The sequence below is a fragment of the Lygodium microphyllum genome, chromosome 11, assembly GCF_053477565.2.
Source record: "Lygodium microphyllum isolate KBCC chromosome 11, Lygodium_microphyllum_v1.1.10, whole genome shotgun sequence".
In the NCBI taxonomy this organism is placed as follows: domain Eukaryota; kingdom Viridiplantae; phylum Streptophyta; class Polypodiopsida; order Schizaeales; family Lygodiaceae; genus Lygodium; species Lygodium microphyllum.
In genome coordinates, this window is record NC_141145.1 from 64,600,515 (window position 1) to 64,619,237 (window position 18,723).

At 42.6% G+C, this 18,723-nt stretch overlaps 1 protein-coding gene across 5 annotated transcripts in view; it reads left to right on the forward strand.

Annotated features, from left to right (window-relative positions):
* LIG6 (DNA LIGASE 6) overlaps positions 1-18,723 on the forward strand; it is a 251,305-nt gene that overhangs the window by 178,681 nt on the left and 53,901 nt on the right. For 3 of the 5 annotated variants that reach the window (XM_087687657.1, XM_087687656.1, XM_087687658.1), the window contains 4 exons: positions 2,196-2,245; positions 2,327-2,361; positions 2,700-2,761; positions 13,601-13,762. In XM_087687657.1, coding sequence (XP_087543783.1) covers positions 2,196-2,245; positions 2,327-2,361; positions 2,700-2,761; positions 13,601-13,762 — 309 coding nt within the window. Of the gene's footprint in view, positions 1-2,195; positions 2,246-2,326; positions 2,362-2,699; positions 2,762-13,600; positions 13,763-18,723 lie in introns of those variants that run through there. The other 2 variants (XR_015692342.1, XR_015692343.1) reach the window with 2 other exon arrangements.

An 18,723-nucleotide genomic window follows, 5' to 3' on the forward strand; every position in this document is an offset into this window, starting at 1 on the left:
CTGAATGGAGTCCTTTAGAACTCTGAACGTGGAGTGGTGGCAGTCTCCAACTAATTGGCATGCCAGAGATGATGCCTTGAGGATCGCCACTTTCTCCCTAATGTTGTGATCCTAGGTTCCAAAGACACTTCCCAAATATGCCTATGGGATAGCTAGTGGCTGAGGGGGATCTCATACTTCCTTGGGATGATGAGTTATTGGGGTCTAGCAATAGGTTGTTGGTTGCTTCAAATTTCATATGCAATAGGAGGGAATTTGCAGTGGGGCAGTGGATAGAAAAATGGGATACCTTCAGTTCTATTTTCGGCTTGATATCACACCACCTAGTAGTTCATATGAGTGATTGAATCCCACCAATGGAAGATGACATATTGGAGCATAGTTCATCTCTCACTCCTGGTAGAGCTCTATTGGTCAACTAGGTCTTGCTAGTGACTGGTATATCACTCCTTGTTGGTGCTTCTCACCTGTGTGTATCTCCCATGTAGGTAGGTAGAGTGGACACACCACAATCAAAATCACCTCAAACCCCCCGGGCCCCAGCCCACCCGCCATCTTGATCAGCTGGCTGCTGCCGAGCATCCAGCCTTGTTTAGAGCTGCTGCCCAAACCTGTGTTTCCTGCTGCAGGCTGAGGTGCCCTGATTGCTGTCTAGTGTCCTGTGTTTTTTGCAGCTAGAGCAGTAGTCTTGCTGTCTCTCATCATCACCATCATCTGCTACAGTGCATTTAATTGCCAAGCCATCTTGTACAGTAAGGTGACCACTTCTTCATGCTGGTGACTCAATCTACAGGCTGTGCAGGCCTGTGTTTTGCAGTTGCAGCAGCCGCCCGGCTCCATATGTGGCTCCATAGCAGTTGTCTAATTCAGCTGACCTCACATTTGCTGATTCTGAGCCTAGTTTCATCACCTATGGCTGCATTTTGATCTTCAGCGGGCTGCCCTGTTGATTTTCTGCCTCCACAGCACAGTTGGGCTGCTGGTCATCTCCTCCTTTGGCGATAACCCTCAAGGACTGCATTTTGCTCCCTCCATTTCTTTGCTTCGTCAACGGTGTCTACTCTGACATCCCACTGGTTGAAGGATTGCATTTCACTCCCCCCACAAAACATCTTCATCCACAGGTGCTGCTTCCTTGTCAGCCAGGATAGTGCAGTCATCTCTGTGGGCTACCCTTGGATAGATGGTGCTAGGGTGGTCTAGCACTCTCTAACCTCCCTTAGAGGAGGATTTGAGTCATAGGGCTGCCAGGGAAGTCATGGAAGCTAGACTAATACCTTGCTTGGCTGATGTCTAGGAGTGGCAGATGTGGATATGAGAGGGATGAATGGGGGCCAAGGGAGTGGTGCTGGTGTGTTTCTTCAAGCTCAGAGATGACATTTACTTAGGGATGCCATTTACTCTATGAGGCAGAGATGGATGACACGATCCTCATCATTGATGCTTGATCGTGTGTATTGGCCGATTTGGATGCATTCTCAAGCAAACAGACACTGGAACCCTTAGTATTACGATTGGAGGTGTGGGAGCTTCTTGGGAGCCTCTTGGCATGGCCCGTTCGGAAGACCTGTGGCTAGATAACACTTGGTGGAGAGAGCCTTTCAGTATGTGCTACTCTAATGGAGATCTGGTTGCCAATTATCCACTCCATTTGAAGCCATTGGGAGCAGCTTCATGGGGGCTCTTCCCATTTAGAGGAAGTTCAATAGAATCCTTCATGCTTGGTCTTACCACAGCCTGTTCTTCACACTATGGGATGGTAACCCCTGGTGGTCTTACACTGTCCCCACCTTGGCTTCTTTATCCTTTCCCCACAGGCCTCCGTGAGGGACCTTGTATCCAATTGATTTGGTTTACATTCAGTTCTAGCCAACCTATTAGCACTTTGTTGTCTTTCTTGTAAGTAATGTAATTTAGCCACACTTGATAGGCTTCTTTTTGACTTCATGCATATGCTGAGATTCTAATCAAGCGTTCTAGATTTTGCATCTTATTGTTGTTGCTTAGACTACTTTTGTCCTCCAAGCTACCAAATCCTATAGAATGAAACAGCTTTAGAATCATATTTTATGAAAGTAGTTTTAACAAGCTAGAAAAGGTAATTCTTTTTACCAAATTAGAATGGTAGATATCAATGTCTGATAAACTTTTGTTGTAAAGAGGGGGTGTTGAGAATTTGGCTTTACATGGTGCAGGTGGATGTTTGCATATTTGTATTTGATGTAATGTACGTAAATGGAAAATCGTACGTATCTCTTAACAAATTTTTAAAATTAGTTAAATTGAAGCTGGTTTTTATATGTCCTCAAGTGTGCCTCTTTTGCAGACTTGTAAAGCAATCATTGCGAGACAGGCGAAAATGTAAGTGAAATTTCTCTTGTTCCTCCTGATTGGAGTTTTTTGGAGCCCATCTGTACAAGCCCTTGTTCCTTGACTATAGACAACTTGTGTGGCTGTCACACCTGCCTATTCCTTTAATAGCATGTTTTGATGGGGGTTTGGTGTATTTGCATAATGGTGGCTCATGGCTGAGGTCAAATTGAATAGAATCTTTGTCGTCATTGTTGTTGTTGTTTTCTTTTTTGGGCCCTTTTTTTTCTTTGTTTATGGGGGGATTTTTTTCTTTTTTTTTGGGGGGGGGGGGGTGGGGTGTGCATGGGCCAAGATGTTATAACGTATGAGCTCGCTTGACTGTGCAGACATGCGTGATTGCTTTGTTGAGAGTCAGCCTGGTTGGTTTGATTTTGCCAAAGAAATCACGGTAAGTCAAGGATGTAACATTCATCTTAGTTTTTTATTATAGGACTGAGATGACTGAAGTTTGGAATAAGGCTGATGATCGTGTTGATTTAGGCATTGATATCTGAGGTCTCATAATGTCTTATCTTCAACTGTGAACTGAGGTTCTGTACTAAAAACTTTTGGCCTTAAAGTACCTGAAGTTTTCACCACCGTATGATATAAGCATTGGAACCTTTCATGTTTATCCTTCCTAAAGGATCTTAGTAGGATCAGAAGGTTACAATGATTTCCTGGTTCTTGGTAAACAGAAAAGAGAATTGCTTCCAGACAGCTGCTCCAATAGGTAGTGACGTCCTGGAACAGATGAGGTGCAGGAAGAGGCCACACCAGCTGCAAGTTTTACTGTCTCATCTTGCTGTAATCTTGGGATGTAACATGTGTGTTGCTACCTGTACTGCTTTGTTGAAGTCCAACAGATAGGCCAAATGTTTAACTATGTTTCTCTTTGAATGATGTGGCCATCTGGATTGTGCCACTGAGAAGTGTGTACCAACAACAAACTTAATTTGCATTAATCCTATTACCTCATCAAAGAGACACCAATTCAAGGGATTCTTAGAGGGCTCGTTTTGCACCACTAATATAACCTTGCAAAAAGAGATCTAAAATAGACTACAATGCCCAGGCCACAGCTGCACATGCCCAGACTCATTCATGAGCTGACCAAACTGCTAAGAGCTTCTTCCTTGTGAATCCGCATATCTTCCTCTTCTGCTTGACGTCATGGTTGCCATGGGTTAGAACTTTCATTTTCTTCTGAAAAGCTTCTGCATTGTGGTATTGATATTGGCCTTTCTTCTTCTATTTCTACTTGTGAAGTTGAATCTTCCTCTTCCTTTATAGACTATCAATGCCGATTCTTGTTTTCTTCTTGGTTTGTCTTCTTATAATCTTTTTGTTGCTTGGATAAGGAGGGCTTGAAGGTTTTCAAGTGAAGGAAAAATTTCCCTCATAGCAATGAAGGTTATATTCATTATTGACTCCATTATGAATAACTTTTGCAATCTCTTCATCTTGGCACTATGTCCCAATGCCATTAGTTCGTCTTGAATATCTTTAATCTTCATAACACTCTTTATTTATAGCATATTTGATAGGATGTCCTATATCTGGTTTGCACATGCTGCATTTATGATATAGCCAACCATACTATCATTGACATTGATGTTGATAAGGCCTTGAGCTTGAGTTGGTTTTTTTTTTTTCGTGAAGATAATTGAATTAAGTAGTAAATATTTTACATCAGACCATCAGGTCGGCTTAGAAATAACGGACAATAATAGTCATGAAGGAAAGTCTACACAGACAGAAATATCACACTGAAAGCACAGCTGGTGTGGAGTAGACAGTGCCCAGCCATGGAGAAGCAATATTAGGAAGAACCAGGTCAGCAGACACCATAGAGGTGATTTGCCACAACACTAAACCCTGGATTCGGGCCACGTGACCATGAATCCCAGATACTGAATAAAAAATGAAAGCATTCTGAGTACGCCAAATATGCCACAAGGCTGTCCATTTGAGGAAATGAAAAAGGCAGGAATAATCTGAATTCAAAGAGGTCATGGAGATCATCTTCCCCAAAATCCACAAATGAACTGAAATCCGGTGTCGAGTCAACGAGGACTATACACGGAAAACAAAATTCCAAATCTGTCTTGCAACAGGGCAGGAGACAAAAAGATCAAGCAGTGTCTCATCACATGTAGTACAGAATTTGCATCGCCCAGCAGAGATCTTATGAGCACGCAGCACATTTCCAGTAGGAAGAGCCCCAATAAGTAGCCTCCATGTGTTGGTCTTGCTTCTTTACCTCTGTCAATACTCCATGAATTCGTATTAATAACTAGCTTGCATTTTGAACTTCCATGCATGGTAGTTGGTTTTGTCAAAGCTTGTTTGCATCACCAAGCAAGGATATATCACTTGGAGCTAGTTGTGAAATAAGGATATACTGAATTGAGTTGAGATACTCCTAATCTTTGTATGCACAATTGAGGACTCGCACAAATTGGAGCTCAAATACTAGCTGTGTTACAATGTTGGAAAAGTGGGACCACAAACTAGTTATCATTGCATAAAGTCACTACTAATGTAGTCAATCAACTAGCACTGCATTGATCGTAAGTCGAATTGGACTACTGCAAGTGTGTCAAAGACCAATGAATAGAAGAGAGTGGTTGAGATAATGAAACTGAAGTAAAGAAAGCTTGTATTACTCAGTAGGATTGCAATAGTTGGAATGCATTGTGAAATGGACTCAACAAGAAGGAGAATTGATTCAATCCTTGCTACTGAACTAATGAGGTTGTAGACAGTTTGCCTGAAATTCTTGCATGAATGGGGCTGATTGCAGAGATAATATCTTTTAAGTGAGGAATCAGTTGGTTACTTTATGGAAATTTATTCAATGTGGTGTATTAAGGAATGCTAAGTAGGCTATGGATAACCTTAGATCTTTAATACCATGGGCGTTTTCATCTCATTGAAGAGATATGTGTTGTTGAAGGCCTTTCACATGAATGCTTGCTGGATGATTTTGTGCCCCATAGACCCAAGGTCCAAGGTGCCCTTGTACATCTCCTATGCAGTGAATGGACTTAAGTACATGCAACTACATGGGTCTTTGATTTCACTCATTTACACTCAAGCACATGTTTCTACTTCCATTGCCATCTTGGGTCCATTCCTGCAGAGACATCTTCACTCTCATTGGCATGCCGCTTTGCATAGAGACGGGGGGGGCTCACAAATAGATTACTCAGATTAAATTTGAGCAAGTGACTTAGACTCCTAGAGATCTAAATCATTGTAAGCTTGTAAGAGCAAGTCTCCCCCTTGGGAAATAATAATGCATGTGGCTGAGTACCTTGCAAGTATCTGAAGATCTTCTTAACACCTTGCCAATGTATGTTTTGTGGGTTGTGCATATATGTGCTCACTTGAGATACTGCATATACCAAATTTCGGGATGTGTGTTGCAAAGGTAAATGAGGCAGCAAACAGCGTGGCTGTAAATTGCAACATCATGCATCTCTTCACCATCATGCATAGATAGCTTTAAGCTTGGCTCCATAGGAGTGCACATAGGTTTGTAATCTTGCACATTTAACCTATGTAACAGCTTATTCAGATACTGTGATAGTGACATGATGATACCGTGCTGATTTTGGGTGAACTAAATCCCCAAATAGTAGTGTGCACAGCCCATGTTTGGCATAGCAAATTAATGTTTTAATTTAGTCTCAAAATCTGCAATGTTTCCGTTTGTAGGTCCATTGAGCAGCATATCATTTGCAGAAAGAATGATAATTAGCCTTTTTCGTACCCTTTGTTTGCCAAATATGCTCTCATTGTACTCGTAGGTGATGTAGGGGCAAAAGTTTCCTCATAATCTATGCCCTTCTTCTGCGCATAGCCTTTTGCTACCAAACTGTGCCTTTTACCTGTCAATTATACCATTAGCCTTAGTTTGAGTTAAAAACCCACTTATTGCCAATGGTCTTCTTGCTAGGTGGTAAAACCCATAAGATCCCATGTAGAGTTAGTGGAAATGGAGCCTAACTCCTCTTGCATGGCCTGCATTCAATGTACATCTTGTTGAGCTTTATCCAAGGAAGTAGGCTCATTATCATCTAACAGTGAGCTCATAAACATATGCTCATCACAATCATCTACTTCCATTATATCAATCAAATGTGCCCCCCTTGCATCATATCTTACATATCTGGCAGCCCTTCTAGTGTGCTTAGGTAAAGGGACATCCATTTTACTCTCGTGGAGAGTTTGTGATTGTAAACGCTAAACGCCCCGAACAACGTAGTATGCTTAACAACTATGATTTTCGCTTGTTTTCGAGATTTAATATAAAAGAGAATGAACACTTAAGCTGAAAATGAAAATTACTCACAAAATTACAGCCATGAAAATGTAAAAGTAATGGAGACAAGATTGAGGGTTGAAGCTGGGCAAACCCCCCCCGAAGGAATGTATTTCTGCTCAACCCAAGTCCCTTAGGGAAGAGCTCAGTTACAATCAACCTGAGAGTGAGGAGAAGTAATTCTCACTCTCACAAGATCATGCAAAGATGCACAAACACACATGCATTATCTATTATGCAATGATAAGAACTGATTTCTTTACAGTATGAGAGAAGAAAGAGGGGAAATCAGCCTTTCTTCATCGTTGATCAACAGTACATGGATAGGGCTCGCTTCTTGTTGCTAAAATGGAAGAAAGAGCTCGAGAAGGAGGTGCTGTAATGAATTTATAGGCTTGCTGTCCTGTAAAACAGTAGTGATAGAAGAAGGAATATGGAGGAATTTGATAATGGAGAAGTGGGGGATGATGATGGGGATGGATGGGGCCAGTTTCTACTATCTGTGGGTGTTGTACATGAGTTTACAGCAAAGAAAAATGATGCTGAATGAAGAAAAACGAGCTCTTATTTATAGGAGAGGGAAGAGCTAGTACAAAAGGGGAAAGTAGAGTAGTACAAGACAAGTGTCCAGCCACATGTCATGAGATGTGACAAGTGGTGGGACACTTGGAAACTTGTGTGACAAGTGTCTTGACACTTGTCTCTTCTCTATGGCCTTCCTTTTTGGGCTGAACACTATCAAGAATAGAAACAACCAAATTTAGTAAGCACAATCAGGGTACACAATTTACTATTTTTAGAATGTCATCCCTATTTTTTAGGACTAGCATTTTTAGGCTAATTTGAGCCTTCTAAAATTTAGGGACCCCCCCCAATATTGGTGTCATATGAAAGCTTTTTCCGTGTACATCACAACAACGGTATCAAAATCTTCATGTGACTTTTCTATGCAAAGAAATGTGCATTTCAAGCAGCCCACACATGCACATTGTACAAGTATTTTATGATCATGCCATCTTGTTAATTGTAATTGTCTGTTCTGGTGGATCTAGCGCACACTTCAAGGCATCAATCCTTTCTGTGTGCGAGTCTAACCTCGATATGTGTGAGTTCTGGTCACAGGCGCCCAATCGGCCATATAGGTGGAAGTGTGAACTATCTTTTCTCTAACCCACCGCGAGGGTCCACCATAACTTGTGACCACTCATCAGTGGCCATTTCCAATGCACTTTTCTTTATATCTAATTAGTGCAAAGGAAACTAATTTAATAAATCATTATATAGACAAATTAATGAAAAAGGATACAAATTCTGTTTCTATAGAGTTGTAACAGCCCTGTGGCTTTTATTCAGCTATTCTCAGCTGAAAAGCTTCTTGATATGGCTGAAGAATGTTTGGGTAGTCCTTCATGAATTTTTCATCTATCCACTGTGCATTTGTTGTGGGTAGATTTTTGAATTTTAGTAAGAATTTTCGTGTCACAAGGCCACTTCTCGTGGTTCGATCCTTGTGAAACAAAATTAGTTCAGGTTCCAAGAGTTGCTCAGTTTCTTCAACTTCTGGGGGATCTTCAGTAATGGGTTCCTTTGGTTCTGGTCCTATGTAAGGTTTTAGCAAACTTACGTGAAAAGCATTGTGTATTTTTTCCAATGAGCAGGAAACTCAAGTCGATAAGAAAGTTCATTTATCTCAATCACTTTGAAGGGTCCAAAGTATCTATTGGAGAGCTTTGGAAAAGATGAATTTTGACCGGAATTCATGAAGGATTACCCAGACATTCTTCAGCCATATCAAGAAGCTTTTCAGCTGAGAACAGTTGAATAAAAGCCAGAGGGCTGTCACGACTCTATAGAAACAAAATTTGTATTCTTTTTCATTAATATATCTATATAATGATTTATTAAATTTATTTCCTTTGCACTAATTAGATATAAAGAAAAGTGCATTGGAGCTGGCCATTGATAAGTGGTCACAGGTTATGGTGGACCCACACGGTGGGTTAGAGAAAAGATAGTTCACACTTCCAGCTTTATGGCCCGATTGGGCGCCTGTGACCAGAACTCATGCATATCAGGATTAGACTCGCACACAGAAAGGATTGATACCTTGAAGTGTGGGCTAGATCTGCCAGAACAGACAGTTACAATCAACAAGATGGCATGATCATGAAATGCTTGTAGAATGTGCATGTGTGGGCTGAAAGCTTGAAATGCACATTTCTTTGCATAGAAACGTCACATGAAGATTCTGATATGGTTTTTGCGATGTACACGGAAAAAGCTTCCATATGCCACCCATATTGGGGGGTCCCTAAATTTTAGGAGGTCCCTAAATTTTAGGAGCCTCGAATTAGTCTAAAAATGCTAGTCCTAGAAAATAGGGATGTCATTCTAAAAATAGTGAATTTTGTACTTTGATTGTGCTTACTAAATTTGGTTGTTTCTATTCTTGACAGTCTTCAGTCCAAAAAGGAAGGCCATAGAGAAGAGACAAGTGTCAAGACACTTGTCACACAAGTTTCCAAGAGTCCCACCACTTGTCATATCTCATGACATGTGGCTGGACAGTTGTCTTGTGCTACTCCACTTTCCCCTTTTGTACTAGCTCTTCCCTCTCCTATAAATAAGAGCTCGTTTTTCTTCATTCAGCATCATTTTTCTTTGCTGTAAACTCATGTACAACACCCACAGATAGCCAGAAACTGGCCCCATCCATCCCCATCATCATCCCCCACTTCTCCATTATCAAATTTCTCCATATTCCCTCTTCTATCATTGCTGTTTTACAGGACAGCAAGCCTGTAAATTCATTAAAGCACCTCCTTCTCGAGCTCTTTCTTCCATTTTAGCAACAAGAAGCAAGCCCTATCCATGTATTGCTGATCAACGATGGAGAAAGGCTGATTTCCCCTCTTTCTTCTCTCATACTGTAAAGAAATCAGTTCTTATCATTGCATAATAGATAATGCATGTGTGTTTGTGCATCTTTGCATGATCTTGTGAGAGTGAGAATTACTTCTCCTCACTCTCAGGTTGATTGTAACTGAGCTCTTCCCTAAGGGACTTGGGTTGAGCAGAAATACATTCCTTGGGGGGGGGGGGGGGTTGACCATCTTCAACCCTCAATCTTGTCTCCATTACTTTTACATTTTCATGGCTGTAATTTTGTGAGTAATTTTCATTTTCAGCTTTAAGTGTTCATTCTCTTTCATATTAAATCTCGAAAACAAGCGAATATCATAATTGTTAAGTATACTACGTTGTTCGGGGCGCTTACAATCACAAACTCTCTATGAGAGTAAAATGGATGCCCCTTTACCTGAGCACACTAGAAGGGCTGCCAGATATGTAAGATATGATGCAAGGGGGGCACATTTGGTTGATATAATGGAAGTAGATGATTGTGATGAGCATATGCTTATGAGCTTACTGGAAGTGTTTGCACTTTTAAATCCATTTCAGGCGCAAGCTTTGCCACAAGATGTTTAAATTACATGAATGCATCGGATTTGGCCTTCAAGCCATACATCCATGTATACCATGAGTAGTCATCGATAAATGTAACAAAGTAAAGACAACCCCTAAGTGCATGTGTTCTCATGGGACCACAAATATCAAAGTGATCCCTCGCATGCATGAGGAGATGGAGTCTACATTGGAGGCAATGCATCTACCATATGACACCTTTGAAGGGTCGTCAAACTCCCAAAGCTTATTATGTCCATAGTGGCCATGCCAAAGCTCGGCATTCTACATAATAGTGGACTTAAGACTTGTGATTGTGAGAGCATCATGGGACTTTCGATCATAAGTGTTTAACAAGTATAAACTGTTGTATAGGGTGTTGAACTATGTGAGTACATAGTCCATCTCTCTATCTCTGAGAATATAGTTGGCATCCTCAAAGATGACCTGAAACCCTTGCTTATTGAAGGCAAAAATAGACAATAAGTTCTTTGTAATGGCAAGTGTAAACAAGATATCTAGATGTGTGAATTCAGAACCATATGCACTAGTAATAGTGAGGGTGCTTCCCAACACATGTGACATGCTACCAGCAAGGGGGGACTGAAAGAAAAGAAGTAAACAAGCACTTCCTAGAAGTAATGTGCTTTGATGCACCACTGTCAAAATACCGTGTTTGCTGCGTTTCAATAGCATTAAATGTTGAATCAACCATAGAAAAATCGTAATTGCACGCGAGAAATGCAAATCCTCCTCTACCAAGTTGATTGAAGCATCACCATTTGTTGATTTGCTGGCTGATGCCTCTTGGATTGTCAAATTTGAGTCTTTCTTCTTCTCCTTAACCAATCTCTTTTTGCATTCATTAATATAGTGACCGGGTTTCTTGCAATAATGGCATTTTCCCTTCTTTTTAGACTTATCTGAGTCTTGGGTAGCCTTGTTTGATGGCTATTTTGCATTGCCCTTTTGTTGATTTTTTGCATTTTTCTTAGTTTTACCCTTGCCTTGAAACTTGGAAAGCATAGTCACATCACTTGAACATAATGCAACATTCTTTCGACTTTGCTCCTCTTGCAACAAAAGGCTCTCCAACATCAAATAGTTGTGGAAACCAAGATATGACTTTGGAAGAGAGTTTGATATGATGTTTACCAATTCAGTATCTTGAATAATGTCGTCAACATCACGCAAATCCTTTACATGAGTAAGGTGATCCATCACGCTATTAACCTTGTCCATGTTTACATTTGCAAACTCTTTGTGAAGATACGAGTGAGATAGGGTACAAACATACACCCACGTATGTCCCATGCTGATTTTGAGGTCTTGCAAGACCGAATGTGGAGAATGATGGCCCTTTTTATTGACAATGCTATCAAACAAGGTGCTTGACCATCCTTTGAATCCTATTTCCTTTGATCTTTCATAGAAGGGGCAGCAACAACAGCAACAACACCAGCAACCTGTCCTCGAGTGTGACATTGAGGTGTCCTTGGTGTGAGACCTCTTGGTTGTTGTGAGTCACATGTAACATAGCCCCACAAGTCCTTCACAACAAGAAGGTTGTGGACCACAAAACTCCACAATGGGTAGTTGGAGCCATCAAGCTCGCCCTCGTGAGTGTGAACACCAAGAATGCTGCTATGATCATTATTTCATTGACATGACATACGGTCAGTTATGAAGAAAAATTGCAGCCAAATACTTCGATAGCATTGTCATGTGCAATGCTATCAAAGAAGAGTGTGTGCAAGGCAAAAGCCCCAAATTTCTTCCTAAAATTTCAAAGAAATTGAAGAAATTGCTACCTTACAACTCGAATTTCTATAGTCTGTCACCTTGAGATGTGTGCCAATAGGGAGCAACAATTGATATTTTTTTCGAGATGCATGGCGGAGCCTCTCAACCAAAATGCCCCAAATTTTTTGCACAAATTTCAAGAAAATTATGCAATGTCCGCTCTTTGAGTGTCAAGGTGCACGTGGAAAGCCGATTCAATGAAGAACATGGGTGCCGCAGGATGCATGCACAATCATCAAGACCTTTGGGATTTGGTGGTAGTACTCAACGGGCTCAACGGGCATGGGTGGAGGCATTGCTAAGTAGAGGCCCTAGGAGGGGGGGGATTGCTGGCAATAAACCAGGGCAAGTGATAGCTGATTAGACGCTAGTGGTTTTGGCAGCGTTGCGGCAAGGTGGTGGGTGGTGTCGCAGAGTGGCGAGTGTGTTGGTGGGCGTGAGCAGAGATGGAGGTGAGGACAAGCAAATTTTAGCTGGCGCAATTTGGGTTAAGGTGCAACTGCCTGGCAGATTGGTGAAGGACAGTTGGGATGAGTTGGAGTATTGGGCAAAATGACACCAATGCGCAAGTGCAGGCATTTCAGAGGGTGGCAGCTGCCAGAACTGGCGGGCGGTGCTTAGTTGTTGGCGACGAGCTCATAGTGCTTGGCATACGCAAGCATGGCTGGCGGAGCTAGGCAGGTGGTGTTGGCGGTGTTTGCTTGATAGGTGGCTTAGCTGTGGTAGTGGTGGCTATGTTTGGAGCACATTGACAAGTGGCCCAATTGCGATGGGCTGAAGGATTTGCTGGCGGCTCTTCCTCCTTTTTGGTGGGTTGAACATTGGCTGGCTGCAATAGGACCTTGGTGGAGTGACACCGGTTGATGGTAGTTGTTCACAATTCACATGTAGAAGTTATTGTGATACCAACTGTGAGAAAACAAGACTAGCAATCCAGGAGAGAGAAACGAGATAGTGATAGTGAGTCAGTCGCTCCAAGAGAGTAGAGTGTACTTGCTGAACTGAAAGATAGAGTGAGAGTATACGTATTGAAAGCCAGAAATGTTTGCCATATGTAGTATTTGGAAAGTTGTGAGTTGTGAGAAGGCATGTTCTCAGTGGTTGGCACACATCTCCCATAACATTCAATGACAATTTATCTACATGGTATTGATTTGCCATTTGACAAAGCCTGTGATAGGCATCTCCATAAAAGTAGAAGGTTTTAGTGAAAGTTTTCTGCATTCAAGAGATAGTAGATGTTGATGGTGGAGTCCTCCATTTGGCATGCATTTGTGCCTTGCCCATATGTACACACACATGTAATATGAATTTCGAACTTGTTCTTCAATCCTTTGGGTTTTCAAATTCTGATAGGTAAAAGGATCTCCTAGTATTTGTTGATATGAGGTTCCTTGTCCAAGTGCATTTATGTGCTTTTTAGTCAGCCTTGCAAGTGTACACTTTCAACCAAGAAATTTGTATGTTTGAAGTTCTCGCTTCTTATTTTATACACATTTTCTTGATTAGACGATTGGGTGAAAGCCAGAACAGACAACTTGTTTACCTTTAAAACTTATGGTTGTAATCTTTGTGGCATTTCATTTTATTGCTCAAAGCTGCTTTTATTGTTTTGTGCTTCTTGACAACCATTGGTATTGGCGATTGTAGATTCAAGAAAATGAGGCAAAGCCAGAGAACTCAACTGCCGTTGTGAGACTTGAGTCTTTTCTAGGTGAAGCCATTAATGCATCTTGTGAAGGAATCATGGTTAAAGCACTTGATCAAGTCTCATCTTATGTTCCCTCGAAGCGCTCTGATTCATGGCTAAAGGTGCTACATTTCAACTCAAAGCTTGATTGCAGTTTTCAAGGGTATTAATATCATGGACATGCTGTGCTAGAGTGGTATGATGTTATGTATCAGTTAAATATGTTTTCCAACTTCTTAGCTTAATTGTACTTTTCAAGAATATGATTACTATGCACATGTTTTGTTGAAACGACTTGATTGTGACATGTATCATTTAAGCAGTTTTGTCCAAGTTTCATATTTTTCCATCTTTGTAGGATAATGAAAGCGTTCCTATTGTGAGACAATGAGCAATAAGAAACTTAAACCACATATGTTTTTGCCTCTCCTTTTTTCTTTTGGGGGGGGGGGGGGGGTGGTTGGCATGTGTTAAAACAAATAGAGAATGTGTCATCCATTACTTTGGTGAGTTTACTCACGCCTAATAATTTTACATATTTGTAGCAAGATGAGAAATCCAAATTTAGTGCCTTGCATACAAATGTTTAAAGATTGCTTTTTTGAAAAGAGGTAAAAACTTGCACATTCTTTATTGCAATCCACAAAATAGAAGGCCCTCAATGTGTGAGATCCTTTAAAGAAAGGGAACTAAACATATTGAAGATTGATCCACCTTGTATATGGACAGCTTTTCATCACTTAGCAATATCAACTTACGTGTTCTAATGTAGAACAAACGAGGAATCTAGTGATTGCATTGTTAGGAAACGTGTGTCATGTACATGTTGGAAGTCCCTCACATACCCACCTCTTAGTTGCTTGTGCAGCAAGTGTCCAATGTTGTAAGGTCCCCTAATGACGAGAAGCCATGATGGGCATTGGTCATTGGCAGGGCTTACAATTTTGACATTGAAAGGGGTCTTAACCTTGAAGATGAAATGATTATTAGATGGCGTATATGGACTTGAACATTGGATCAAGTGGGAAAGAGTTCATGAAGGTGGTTATATACACCAAGTGACGAGTTATGGGGATTTGGGAAATTTTCCCTAGAATATTGCCAAGCGGTGGTGAGTGGGTGGAATGGACCATATGGGTGGTGAGTTAAGGTGAACCATGTGAGCAGTGAGTCAAGGGGAAGCGTGTTGGAGGACATTTGATATTCTATATGTTGATGGAGAATATTTAATATCCAACTTTTCAATAACCTTACCCATCCACCTCTCACTTTATGGATCTTCCTTTATAGATCCACCTTTTCCTCACCTACCATCTATTTTATAGATCCACCTAGCATCCACATTATGATTCATGTACCATCCACTTTATGGATCTATCTTTTTCTCACCTCCTATGTTGACCTCTTTGTGAGATTGTTGTATATATAAATACAACATAGCTATTGAGCGTGTCATTACATATCATCTATACTCACTATCCTCCATCCAACATTTGTCTAGATCACCATCTAAGGACATAGAAGCGCATGGGTGGAGAGAGTCTTCAGCCCATCAATTGTATTTGTGTGGTAAAAGAGAAAAGCTTTTCTTTTGTTCTCTCCTATTCTCTCTTGTACTTGTGTTTGTTGTTATCTTTCATTGTGCTTTGTTTTCTTACATGGTATCAGAGTGCCAAGGACTCTGAGTAACATCTAAATATAAGCAAATTCAAATTTTGTGCTTGAAAGGGCTAGAAGTGATGTCAACTATTGGCATCGACAGCAATAGTGAGAAACTAGCAATGTGGTTGTACGGATGTAAACCTAGTGAATTCGTCCACCTACCTTCACTAATGGTAAAATTGATGGAACAAACTATATCTCATGGAAGTTTAAAAATCAGTGCCATCCTAGTCTCATATGAGCTCTTGGATGCAATTTTAGGGATTGATATTGAACCAACCGCAACAGTGGATCCATGCAATCCTAGCAACCAAATCCCACCTAATCCAACCCTTCTTTATGTTTGGGAAAGAAGAGACACAAATGCATTCTCAGTACTAGCTCATGTGATTCTGTTGTCACTCTTATTCAACACACATCCAAGGCTAGCTAAACTTGGGATTTACTGAGACGAAACTAGACTAGAATTCAAAACTTGGAGAATCAGCTTGCAACAGAAAATCTTTTTGATGGAGAAGTAGTGGAGGTCTTCATTACATGGATCATGAATTTGCGTGACCAAATGCAGTAGCAAGGGTAGCAAAGATGATTAAGGAGCTGGCTAGGAGATGCATCTGAGTTTAGCCCCCCAAGTTGTTAGTGCAGCGAATGTAGAAGTGTACGAGTAGACTAAAAGAAAATGAATATAGAGAGAAGAGGGAGAGAGAAAGAGATAGTAGAACACAAAAATCTATAGTGAATGAACATTGAAACGAGGGGAGTAGATAACTGATTTCTAACACCCCTAAATTTTTTTGCAAGTAAAATGTGGCTGATTATATTACTCAAAAAAACTGATTACAACGGAATGCTCATGCTCAACAGACTAGCTGGAGTTGATGAAAGTCACAAATACGTCATGTATACAAGTCTCTCAAGGCGGTCTAGGGGAGATGGGGGCAAGAAGCCATGGAGGGGGGGTGTATCGCCATCTGGGGTTGCCTACATACATCATGAAAAACAGGTCCTGGCCGTCCCAAGTGCGCATGAAATGACATCGGAGCTCCTGACAAGCCCTGGACTAGCCTTGCACCTGATCCCATCGGCGGTGGAGGGAGTGGATGATGGAGGTCCAGAGCTTTGCTAAGGTCGCCTGTACTGAAAGTCTCTCTCCGCTGAAAGCCTCCTGAGATTGTGCCTTCTAGATATGCCAACCAGTAAGACTCCCTATGATCTCCCATACCTCAGAGCAGTTTGCTGTGGGCTCCAGTCTCTAGTGGATAGGTAGAGCCTCCAAACTGACCATTGTGCATGACCCTGCCTCGATAATGAATATTGTGTCCTGCATCTGGGCGTCATACAGAAGGTGATTGCCCTGGTTGACCGCTTGCCAGTAGAAAGCTCCCCATGAGATACATCCAAGGCTAGGTGCTATACGGCGAAGGATGTGGCATGCTCCTCTCCACACGAGTTGCACCGTCTCACATGACCGAAGGCAGTGCTTGGGGGTTTCCAGAGGCTACTCTATGCATCACTTACAACCTCCCTCCTTCATCTGGGCAAGCCAGCTTCCCACCGCCAAGCCTCCATGTGCCACCAACCATAAAAAATACGATACCCTCCTCGGCCTCCAGCTATTCCATAGGTGGTGCTAGAAGGTCCATTGGAAAGGCTTCGTGATGCTGTGCTCCGCCCAATGCTTGCTATGTGATGGCGCCCGATCCATATCCTCTTGCATCAGTACACGTGTCTGCCAATCCTGGCGATGTACTCAAGGAACCTCGGTGGCTTCTTGGCCATTGCAGTGGCCGGCCATAGCTACTCTCTCGGATCCCACTCCAGCACATCAAGTGGCTTGCCCTCCCAGATCCAAAGGTGCTACTCCTTGAGCTCCTGCCAGAGGACAAAAGAGTCCAGCCGCCATGTCTTCCCCTGAAGGCTAATCACCCGGATCCTCTTCCATGAAAGGATAGCTATCCCCTCATCTTGTTGCCCTCTGTCAAGAGCTAGACGCCCCCCCTCCTGTATGGTGAAGAAGGTCTGAGGTGGAGTGCCACCTACTCTACCTGCCAGCACCTGTAGGGGGATGCCTGTTGGTGAAAACCTAGTGGCCCATACCTCCTCGGGCTCTATCAGCTCTCGTATTGGGGGCGCAAGCCACTCCTGAGGTATTGCTGCGTTTATCTCCCTTCTCAACTCCACTCCTCTTTTGTAGCTCGATACTCGCTGCAGCACCTCCTCATCCACTATTCTGTACACCTCCGGCCATGTGCTAATGGTATGAGCCAGGCCTGCCTCCCAACCAACCCATTGGATGTGGGGGATGCTCGCCAATCTATGCCCCTTCTCGATCTGTGACCTGGGGGTTCGAGATCATCGGCTATCTTCTCCTGGCAGCTTCGGGGGCTTTGGATTAGGGCCTTACGGAGGCCCAACCACATGCAGAGCAAGCTGCGTAGGAAAGATGATTTGGGGGGGAGGGGGGTGATCTGGGCTGACGTGAAGATCCATATCAGGGATGGCCTCCACTGACTGCCAAGCCTCGGTCTACAATCCTGAAGACCCTCTTGCAATAGGACCCCTTCTAGGTCTACCCTCTTGTTGTGAGGCCATGGACAACTAGTTTGCCCAAGAGGGCCATACTTTGATACTCTGGGTCTATGATCCCAAGCCCTCCCTCTGACCGATGCCATATGATGGTTGCCACACCACCTTGGCCTTGGAATCCTTGGAGCTGTATGACCTAGACCAAAGGAAGTTCCGCACTAGGCGGCGAAGCTGCACTACGTAGGATGAGGAGAAGCACCAACATGAGGCGATGCACCAGGCCGTCGCTAGGAGGACATGGTTAACCACTAGGTCTCAGCTAGCTTGTGAGAGGCGAGGCGTGCTCTAGTAGGTCAACTTTCTCCGAATAGAATTGAGGACTGTAAGAAATTGTTGGGTGGGAGTGATGTCAAGTCCCACTTGGAACCCTAGGTATCGGATGGTCTGCCCCTTGCTCACCTATCTAAATCCGAGGTGGACGCCCCACTCTGTGCTAGAGTTCGGGTCTGTGAGAAAACCAACTGACTTTCGCTAGTTGATCTTTGCTCCCGCTGCAGAACAGAACACCTCAAATAGCCAGCCTCACTCTGTCCAGCATTAACTCATCGTCCTCTATGTAGAGTGCTGTATCATGTGCATACTCTCTCACTGGAAGTGGAGGCCATGTAATCCGCTCACATGTGACCTGAGGAAGTGAGACATTGCCTCTGCAAAGAGTAGGAACAGGTACGGAGCTAGGGGGTAGCCGTGCCGGGCTGATCTCTCACCATGGTGCCCTCTAGGAAATCCCAATCCACCTTCATAAGCTTTCTCGAAATCCAAGAGTAGTACTGTCAGTCTCTGCCCATTGTGCTGAGCCCACTTTGTCGCCTCAAAGAAGGTGAATACATTGTCT